This window comes from Suncus etruscus, chromosome 2, assembly GCF_024139225.1.
Source record: "Suncus etruscus isolate mSunEtr1 chromosome 2, mSunEtr1.pri.cur, whole genome shotgun sequence".
Lineage (NCBI taxonomy): Eukaryota > Metazoa > Chordata > Mammalia > Eulipotyphla > Soricidae > Suncus > Suncus etruscus.
This window is the reverse complement of record NC_064849.1, coordinates 35518510-35529064: the sequence shown is the minus strand read 5'-3', so window position 1 is coordinate 35529064 and position 10555 is coordinate 35518510. Positions and strand designations below refer to the sequence as shown.

At 44.0% G+C, this 10555-nt stretch overlaps 1 protein-coding gene across 1 annotated transcript; it reads left to right on the top strand.

Annotated features, from left to right (window-relative positions):
- The first annotated feature begins 653 nt into the window (after positions 1-653).
- LGALS3 (galectin 3) lies at positions 654-9240 on the top strand. Its single transcript, XM_049767667.1, has 5 exons — positions 654-671; positions 1324-1731; positions 4512-4600; positions 6405-6570; positions 8954-9240. Exons 1-5 carry the CDS (start codon positions 654-656, stop codon positions 9107-9109), a joined length of 837 nt encoding a protein of 278 aa, XP_049623624.1. The 3' UTR covers positions 9110-9240.
- Positions 9241-10555: the final 1315 nt, after the last annotated feature.

Genomic DNA, 10555 nt, shown 5'->3' with positions numbered 1-10555 from the left:
GGCAGTAACCATGTCTGGGGCAATATTCTTTGTGGCTCAGTTATAATCCAAAAGCACCGCTTTCCTTCTAAACCCCAGGAGAGGATGTGCACTCTCAGTGGGGAGAGAAGAGAGTGATGTGGCCAGAGAGATAGCACAGCAAGTAAAACACTTGACTTGTACACAGCCAAGCAGGGTTCTATTCCCTGTGTCTCATATGGTCTCCTAAGCACCACTAGGAATAACTCTTGAGCAGTGTCAGGTGTGACTCCAAAACAAAAGCAAGCAAACAAAAGCAAGAAGAGAAGCAGACCAAGTGGAAAAGAAATACAGGGCATTGGAGGTGAACAGAAATAGTACAATAGGCAAAATGGCCTTGCACAAGGGTTCAATCCCCAGCACTCCTTTTAGTTCTTCAAGCACCACCAGGAGTGATGATCTGAGTGCAAAGCCAAAACAAAACAAAACAAAACAAAAAAAACAAAAACAAAAAGCCCTGAGCACCTTTGGATATGGATCCCAAACAAAAACCAGGTGGCCAGGGGGTGGCACAGAAAGAGGCCCACAGAGGGAGAAGACTTAATCATGACATCATGACTTATTTGTGGTAATCAGCACAATCTTTAAGGATCAAATTATAACCTAGTTTTTTTTTTCTTTTTCCTTTCAGAAAAATGGCAGACAGTTTTTCGGTAAGTGTTGTAGGGCTGTTTCAGCCATCATGCTCTTCCTAACAAGTAAAGGGTTTTGAGCGCCGTAATTTCCATACCCATGCCTTTCTTTGACTTCATCCACAGAAGAATTTGCTTAGCTGGAGTCCTACCCTTCTGCTGAGCAAAGCTGGTGTGTGTGTGTGTGTGTGTGTGTGTGTGTGTGTGTGTGTGTGTGTGTGTGTGTGTGTGTGTGTGTGTGTGAAATCCTTGGAATGCCAGCACAATACCATGCTCTAGTTCCTGATTCTGCCATGCCTCTTTATGGATGGTCGATACCTGACTCCAAACAAAAACAGAATCTACTGTGATCTAAGATGATGGGAAGGGGGAGGCAAGAATATAATAGTCATCATTTTTTTGTTTGTTTGTTTTTGGGCCACACCAACGGCGCCCAGGGGTTACTCCTGGGTCTGTTCAGAAATCATTCCTGGCTGGCTCGGTGGACCAAGCCTACATTATTTCAACAGAAGTTTCATGTTAGTCTTTGGAAGCAAATAGGGGGAATTTGGTGTGAATATGAATTTCATACTTGTGTGACTCTCTACCTCTCAGATCATAGACTCCTGCTTTTTGTTTTTAAATTTTGTTTTTGTGACTTTTTCATCTTGTAATTGTTTGTCTTTCTTTCCAGCTTAACGATGCCGTATCTGGGTCTGGAAACCCAAACCCTCAAGGATGGCCTAGTGCATGGGGAAACCAGCCTGGTGGGACTGCCTATCCCGGGGCTTACCCTGGACAGGCACCTCCTGGGGCCTACCCTGGACAGGCACCACCCGGAGCCTACCCTGGACAGGCGCCTCCCGGGGCCTACCCTGGACAGGCACCTCCTGGGGCCTACCCTGGACAGGCGCCTCCTGGAGCCTATCCTGGCCCAACAGCACCTGCTTATCCAGGATCAACTGCACCAGGTGCCTATCCTGGGCAACCAGGTGGGCCTGGGGCTTACCCTCCTTCTGGACAGCCCAGTGCTCCTGGACAGCCTAGCGCTCCCGGCACATACCCTGCTGCTGGTCCCTATGGTACTCCAGCTGGACCACTGGTAAGATGAGTGGACTATTTATCTTGTTCTGCTAAGAAAAGGACATAGTGGGGCTGGTGAGGTGGCACTAGAAGTAAGGTGTCTGCCTTGCAAGCACTAGCCAAGGAAGGAATCCGACCACGGTTAGATCCCCCAGTGTCCCATATGGTCCCCCCAAGCCAGGGGCAATTTCTGAGCGCTTAGCCAGGAGTAACCCCTGAGCATCAAACGGGTGTGGCCGGAAAAAAACACACAAAAGAAAACAAAACAAAACAAAAAAGAAAAGGACATAGTGTACTTCTGGCACACACTGCCATTAACCTGCGGGGCTCTGGCTGGGGGCTGGCTCCAGGCACCCATGAGCTTCTGGCCGTAGAAAGACCTGTAATCTTAAATTTTTCTCTGAGTCACATTTCCAGGACTAGTGGTAGAGTCTTAGTCCCCCAGACCAAAATGAGTGGGGTGAAGGTACATTCTGTGACTAAAATCAACCATGAACAATTTTGTAATGATGGTTTAAATAATTATATAAATGACAACAACAACAAAACAAGCTGTATTATGAACAATCTTGTAACCATGGTTCTAAATAAAATAATTTAAAAATGTAAAAATAAACAAGATACTAATGCTAGGGATAAAAAAACAATACATAAAAATGAGTGGTACTAAGTATGGATAATATTTGTATAGAAAGAAACTCATGCGGGGGCTGGAGAAATAGTACTGAAGATTGGGTGCTTGCTTTGCAGTTGCAAAGAATGGAACTTGGTTCCATTCTTGTTTGTTTTGGGGTCACACCCGGCAGTGCTCAGGGGTCACTCCTGACTCTACACTCAGAAATCAGTCCTGGCAGGCTCGGGGGACTATATGGGATGCCAGGATTCAAACCACTGCCCTTCTGCATGCAAGGCAAATACCTTACCTCCACGCTATCTCTCTGGCCCTTTCGTTTCATTCTTGTCACTTCATATGGTCCCGAGATCCATCAAGGTTGAGCACAGAGCCAACAGTAAACCAAGAGTTGCAGGGTGTGGTCCCCCAAACAAAAAAATCAAAAGGAGAAGCTAATGCAGAATAAAGACATCTGTAAATCAGTTTATAGACATGGAGTTATGGAGTTAGTGTCATAATAACTGGGGAATTTGGGTTATCATTAACCAAAGGTGAGTATGCCCCTTATGCCAAGTGTTCTTCTTACATAGCTGGTCTCACGGACCCAGCATCTATGAATACATGATCAAAGGGGCAGCAGCTTGATTCAGTGCTTGAGCATTTTGTATAGGTGAAGTCCTGGGTCCCATCCCTAGCACTGGTGTCTTCTACATCATCAATAGAAAATACTTTTCTTTTTAATATAAATCTTAATTTAAGCCCATGATTACAAGCATGTTCATAGTTGGGTTTCAGTCATAAACAGAATACCCCCCCAAATACTTTTATTACCAGATGGGAAATAGGTAAACAGGTGGGAAACCAGTGTCAGTTGGCTTTGAGTAATTTTTGTGATGTAAGGATTGGGCTCTTATTTGTACAGAATACACATCATTAGAGGAACAGTCCTTCAGGGAAATAGGAAGTAGGAGTGAGGAAAGTTCCACAAGTGGGTAATCAGAGGATCTCAGGATCAGAAGGTGATCCAGAAGCATCTGATGTTAGGTAGCCTAGAAGACAGTGGAGAGAAAGCAATGGGGTGCAGGGTGTGGCCTCAAGGTAAGCCTAGACCACAGGTAGAGCCCTCACCTGCTCCCCTTATAGTCACTGAGAAGTCATGGAGGTTGAGGAGAGCAGATATGAGACTGCAAGGGAAAAGAAGAATTCAGGAGTCAGATTGTGGCATTTTAAGGTGGAAATAGAGCACCAGCCCAGGGTCACCCCCAAACAGGAGTCCAGGAAGGGGAGGTAATGAAAAAGGAGGCAGGGAAGCAGCTCCCACCTGTTGGATCAGCTGTTGGATCTGCTATCCCAATCAAGAATAGGTTAGTGGAAGCACAGGACTGGTATGGGTCAGGCCTAGAGAAAAGGAGTGGGTGGTGGCTGAATCTAAGGAGAAGAGTGGGAAAAGATGAGAGGCCAAAGAGAACTTTGGAAATGGAACAGAGGTGGCTGGAACAGGTGGTGCTGGAACAGAGGCGGCTGATAACTGTCTCTGTAAAGAGTTAGGGAATGCATTGATTGGAAAGTGCATTCCACAATATTGAGGATCTGTTTCAGTTCAAAGCACACTCAGTGCAATGTGAGAATTTATGAGAACCCAGAAGCCCAGAATGTGACCTGCTGCCTGTCACAGGGAGCAGCAGTATGGGAAGTGACTTGGGTCACAAAGGCACAGAAGGTTCCCGAGGGTTCACTGCAGAAAGATACTGATCTCCCCATGGGAGTATGTTCTGCTTCTATGCTGTTTTATGGATGTCATTCTTCTCCATTGTTAGCTGTGTGTGGAAGAAGCCTTAGCTCTTAGACCCCTGGCATAATGGCTGAAAGTCTGGACAGTGGCTTCAATTAGTTATGGGTTACACATGGATTAACAGCCACTGAACCTGGGCTGAAGCGAGAGAGTACAGAGGGTAGAACACTTGCCTTGCACAGAACCATACAGGTTTGATTTCCAGAACCACATATGGTCCTCTGAGTCTCACCAAGAGTTATCCCTGAGTACAGGTCCAGGAATCAGCCCTGAGCACTGTCAAGTGTGGCTCCAACCCCTGAAAAAGTGACTGAACTCTAACAGCTTTTTGTTTCTTTCTCAGAAAACTTGACTCTGTATTGATGCAAATACTGTTTTTTTTTTTCATCCTCAGAATGTGCCCTATAACCTGCCTCTACCTACAGGAGTCAAGCCCCGCATGCTGATAACCATTATGGGTACAGTCAAGCCCAATGCAAACAGGTAAAGCAAAACTGACAAGATTGACACATTGATTGACTGCTATTTGAGTAAAGGATCCATTTAAATCTATTTTCTTTCAAACTACTTATTTAGAATCTTGGTAATTCCAGTGAGGATTATTCTCCACCAACAGAATAAGGCTTCCCACACCAAATCTTGTGCTTTCCCCATAACCAGAATATCACAGACCTACTTTGTTAAGACCCTAAGGAAAAGCAGAAAACCCCTTCTGTTGATTCTTCCTGACAGTGAAAGCCTTAGAATGAAGAAAACAGTCTTCATGATGGAATGTTTGCACCCGAGTCATATAGTTCCTAAAAGATTGAGCATGCACTTTCTGTCTAGGTGCTTATCAAAAATTAACATCACAGGGGCCGGAATGACAGTGCTGAGGTAGGGCGTTTGCCTTGCACGTGCTGACCCAGGATAGACCTGGTTTGATCCTCGATGTTCCATATAGTCCCCCAAGCCAGGAGTGATTTCTGGAGTGCATAGCCAGGAGTAACCCTGAGTGTCATCGGGTGTGATCCAACCCCCCCTCCCCAAAAATTAACATCACGGGCCTGAGAGAGGCTTGTTTACTCTGACCCCAGTTCAATCCCTAGCATCTTATATGGTTCCTCTGAGCATGCCCAGGAGTAAGTTCTTAACAGAACCAGGAATAGCCCCTAAGCACAACCCCTCCCTCACAAAATCCCCCAGAAAAGAATGTGACCAAAGATGCAGAAAAATTTTAATATGCATCAGAACAATAATACAGTGGGCAGGGTTCTTGTCTTGCATATAGTCAACACAGGTTTCATCCCAGGCACTTCATATGATCACCCGAGCTCTACCAGAAGTGATCCCTGAACACAGAACCCAGAGTTAGCCCTGAGCACTGATGGAGATGGCCAACTCTTCCCGACAAAAAGAAAATGTTTAATACATTTATCCTGCCTTAAAAAAAAAAGAGTAATGAGGGGGCTGGAGTGATAGTACAGTGTGGGTAGGGTCCTTGCCTTGCCTGTAGCATACCTGGGTTTGATGTCCAGTATCCCACAGGGTCCCCTGAGCACTGCCAGGAGTCACTACTGAGCTCAGAACCAGGAGTAAGCACTGAGCACTGCCAGAAGTAGCCCAAAACCAAACCAACTAAAATGTAATGAGGAAACATAGTCTATAACATTTATTATTATTTTGTTGTTGTTTTGGGGCCACACCTGGTGGCACTCAGGGATAATTCCTGGCTCTGTGTTCAGAAGTTACACCTGGGGGCCGGAAAGATAGCATGGACATAGGGCATTTGCCTTCCATGCAGAAGGATGGTTGTTCGAATCCCGGCATCCCATATGGTCCCCAGTGCTTGCCAGGGGCGATTTCTGAGCCCAGAGCCAGGAGTGACCTCTGAGCGCTGCTGGGTGTGACCAAACAAAAAACAAAACAAAACAAAAAAAACTCAGAAGTTACACCTGGCAGACTTGAGGGACCCTATGGGATGCCAGGGATCGAACCTGGGTTGGCCATGTATAGGGCAAAAACCCTATCCATTGTGCTATTGCTCCAGCTCCAATCTAACATTTATTAAATCAGTAATGAACATGCATTACTGACTCATGAGCAGAAAAAAACAGAAGTTTTTGCTAGTGCTTTCACTGGACCTCACAGATTTTTCCAGTTAGAACTCATTTTATGGTTTTCTACTTCCTACTGAGAAAAAGATACTTATTTTTATACTGTGCTTTTTATAAAATTATGTTTGACATAATTTTTGACATAATTGACTGAATTGTTTTTATTATCTCTGGCCTTGGGTTTCAAACAGACTTGCTTTAGATTTCAAGAAAGGGAATGACGTGGCCTTCCACTTTAACCCACGCTTCAATGAGGACAACAGGAGAGTCATCGTCTGCAATACAAAGACGGATAATATCTGGGGCAAGGAAGAGAGACAGACGACCTTCCCATTTGAAAGTGGTAAACCATTCAAAGTAAGTTACTGTTCTCATATGCTGATGGTATAGGATTGCTCACAGAAAATCACTCTGAAACACTGGTGCAGCTGGATTGAATTTCCATCTCCTCTGCTACCATATCAGACCAGCACAGCTTCTCATTCACCCAGGAGACCAGGTTCAGTAGGCAAGAATCTCCCTAGCACCATTCAATCTATGCTGTGCCTTACTGCTCCTCTGAGCTCAAGATTTTCTAGAAATGAGAAAAAATGGAATAGTTAATAAAAACAGAAATTCTTTATGATACATTTAAACTGAGAGTTCTTTAAAACCATTTGGCAATCAGGGCCGGAAAGATAGGGGATCCAAGGCATCTGCCTTGTTTGTAGTCAACCTCAGTTTAATCCCCGGCACCTTATTGGTCCCCCATGCCCAATCAAATGCTTTTCTATTATGAAAAGTAGACAATATTACATATTAGGAATACTTTTACATTTTGTCCTTTTTTTTATTCAGACAATTTTTTTAGTGAAGCAAGATAGTTTTTGTTGAGCAAAACTTGCTTAGAAAGAGGTGAGAGAAAAGGAAGAGAAGAAATGCATGTTCAAGAGAGAACATAGGCTTCTCCAGAGTGGAAATAAGCAAGGAAACAAGTGAGTGAGACACATATTCAAAGGAGAACAAAAGCTTGTAGTTCAAATGATCGTTCTTTGAATATATAAAAATATTTTTCAATCTAGTTTCAAGGCCTTTACTGGTTCTGATCCCACCAGCTCTGGTATTTACTGGCTTATAGACCATCTGTGAATAATATGAGCTCCCTGATCTAAAGAGTTTTCTCCAGTAGGACGTTCCTTCTTTATTTTTATTTTCAGGATTTTTAGGTCACAAATAATCTTCTCCTTAACGACTTCTCATACATAGCCTTCTAAAAGTTTTATCTTTGAATCACTTGGAATTTATCTTTGTGTCAAGTTACTTTGAGTTTTAATATGTCCACTAGTGATCATATAAATAAAATATTGGCCCTGTTAAGCTTAGACTAGCTTTGGAACTACAGGCATTTTTTTTTTTTTTTTTTTTTTTGGTTTTGGTTTTTGGGTCACACCTGGCAGTGCTCAGCGGTTACTCCTGGCTCCACACTCAGAAATTGCTCCTGGCAGGCTTGGGGGACATATGGGAAGCTGGGATTTGAACCAATGACCTTCTGCATGAAAGGCAAATGACTTACCTCCATGCTATCTCTCCGGCCCCTAGGCATTACATTTTTATTGAGACCTTTGTGAATACAAATCCTTCATATTTGTATTTCAGGCATATTTCAATGACAGTGAATTAGGGCCATTCCCACCACTAGTGTTGATCTCTATCCACCAGTGTTCCCAGCATGCATCCCATACCTCCACCCTTAGCCCCCTGGACTACTCATGTAATGGGTTCTGTGAAAAAGGCGGGAGCTCCTATTTAGAAGATACCAATTAAATTAAATTTAAAACGGGGGGGGGGCACGGGGCTGGAGAGATAGCATGGAGGTAGGGCATTTGCTTCGCATGCAGGACAGTGGTTAGAATCCCGGCATCCCATATGGTCCCCCGAGCCTGCCAGGAACAATTTTTGAATGTACAGCCAGGAGCAACCCCTGAGCGCTACCAGGTCTGGCCCAAAAAACAAAAAGGGGGGGGGGTAGGTGTAACAGGCTTTTTGTTTGTTTTTTTGGGCCATACCTGGTGACACTCAGAGGTTATGCCTGGCTATGCACTCAGAAATACGCTTCTGGCTTGGGAGACCATATGGGATGCTGGGGAATCGAACCAGGTCCGTCCTGGGTCAGCCGCATGCAAGGTAAATGCCCTACCGCTTGCATCACCACTCTGACCCCAAGTTTTGCTTTTATTTTTTTTTTTCTGCATAGGTGCAGTAAACATTGAAATTAGAAATTCCCTTGGCCTGAGATACAGGGTGTCTCTACTCATGAAGCATATACCGACTATATAACATATATAACTATATAACAGACTTTTGTTTGTTTTGGTTTTTGGGTCACACCCGGCAGCACTCAGGGGCACTCCAGGCTCTATGCTCAGAAATCGCTCCTAGCAGGCACAGGGGGCCATATGGGATGCTGGGATTTGAACCACTGTCCTTCTGGACACAAGGCAAACACCTTACCTCCATGCTATGTCTCCGGCCCCTATAACAGACATTTTTATTTTTTGGTTTTTGGGCCACACCCAGGGGTTATTCCTGGCTATGTGCTCAAAGTCGCTCCTGGCTTGGGGGACCTTATGGGATGCCGGGGGATCAAACCGCGGTCCGTCTTAGGCTAGCGCTGGCAAGGCAGACACCTTACATCTAGTGCCACCACGCCGGCCCCATTATAACAGACATTTTTAATGGTATTGTGTACATGTCATTTCAGATCCAAGTACTGGTTGAAAATGACCACTTCAAGGTGGCTGTCAATGATGCTCACTTGCTGCAGTACAACCATCGGATGAGAAATCTTAATGATATCAACCAACTGGGCATTTCTGGTGACATAGACCTTACCAGTGCTTCACATGTTATGATATAAGTCTAAGGGGGTTGATACTTAAAAAGAGAATTAACGTTTCACATTTAATATTCATAGTGAGTGAAATATTGTATGCAAACTCATTGTAATTTTTCTTATAAATCAGTCATTTAATAAATATTCTTATTCTATTTGTCTTTTGTTTTCTTTTCGGGCCATGCCTGGCAGTGACCAGGGCTTAGGGCTTACTCCTGGTTCTGCACTCAGGAATCCTTCCTGGTGGTGCACAGAATACCATTTGGGATGTTAAGGATTGAACCTGGGTCTGCCAAAAGCAAGGCAAAGATCCCTATCATTTGTACTATCACTCCAACCCCCTCCAGTTTTCTATTTGCTAAAATATAGTGGTTTTTTTGTTTGTTTGTTTGTTTTTGGGCCACACCTGGTGACGCTCAGGGGTTACTCCTAGCTATGCACTCAGAAATTGCTCCTGGCTTGGGGGACCATATGGGATGCCGGGGGATCGAACTGCAGTACGTCCTAGGCTAGCATGGGCAAGGCAGATGCCTTACTCCTTGTGCCACTGCTCCGACCCCTGCTAAAATATAGTTTTAAGAAAAGAAATAGGAGTGGGTGGGTGGATGCTAGAACAGTGGCTGTGGCACCCACTTTCTAGGTGTGAGGCTGTTAGGTCCACTTGATGTCTCATACTGCCTATTGCCTCCTGTCAGCTTGTTCATAATTCCTGCTTAATTACTTTCCTTCCCTGTTCTTAATTTCTGCAATTTAGGGACAGGCTAAACTATATTCCCCTGCATTGAGACTTCACATTCTTTCTCTCATATTCTAAATATCACAGATAAGTGAGATCATCCAGAAACTTCTTTCTGACTCATTTCACTTAATATGATACACTCTAGTTCCAAGCTATCACAAATTTTCATTTCATCATTCTTTGCAGCTGCATAGTATGCCATTGAGTAGATGTACTACACCTTCATTATTCATGCATCCGCCACAGAACACATTAACACAACTTTCATCTCTAATAGCAAGCCAAAATGCAAGAAAAATTCAAAATTAGGATGATACACCTTCATCGTACAAAAGATCAAAATATGAATTTGTTTCCACAATATACTTCAACACACTAATTGTCACAAGTTGGGATCTCTACGAAGTAAATTTGAATACAAGTAATTCAAGCAAATGCTCCTGCAACAAACAGTTGTGGGGCTGAGAGTTGACCATTCATGCCTCAGTCCTCTCCTATCGGGTTCTGAAGCTGGGGTGACCTGTTAGGATGCTGAGAAGGGGAAGTCCTTAACATCCGCATTCAGTCTGGGTAAAGGAATCTATGAACCTGAGAGGATAAGCACAGATAGGCTGCCAGCAAAAGAAATGCTATTTCAAAGTTAAAAATTCCTTATCCTAACATTTTGGCTTTTGACTGTTCTGGAATAAACAAATGGAAGAACTAAGCTTTGGAGAAAAGTGGAGAATTTG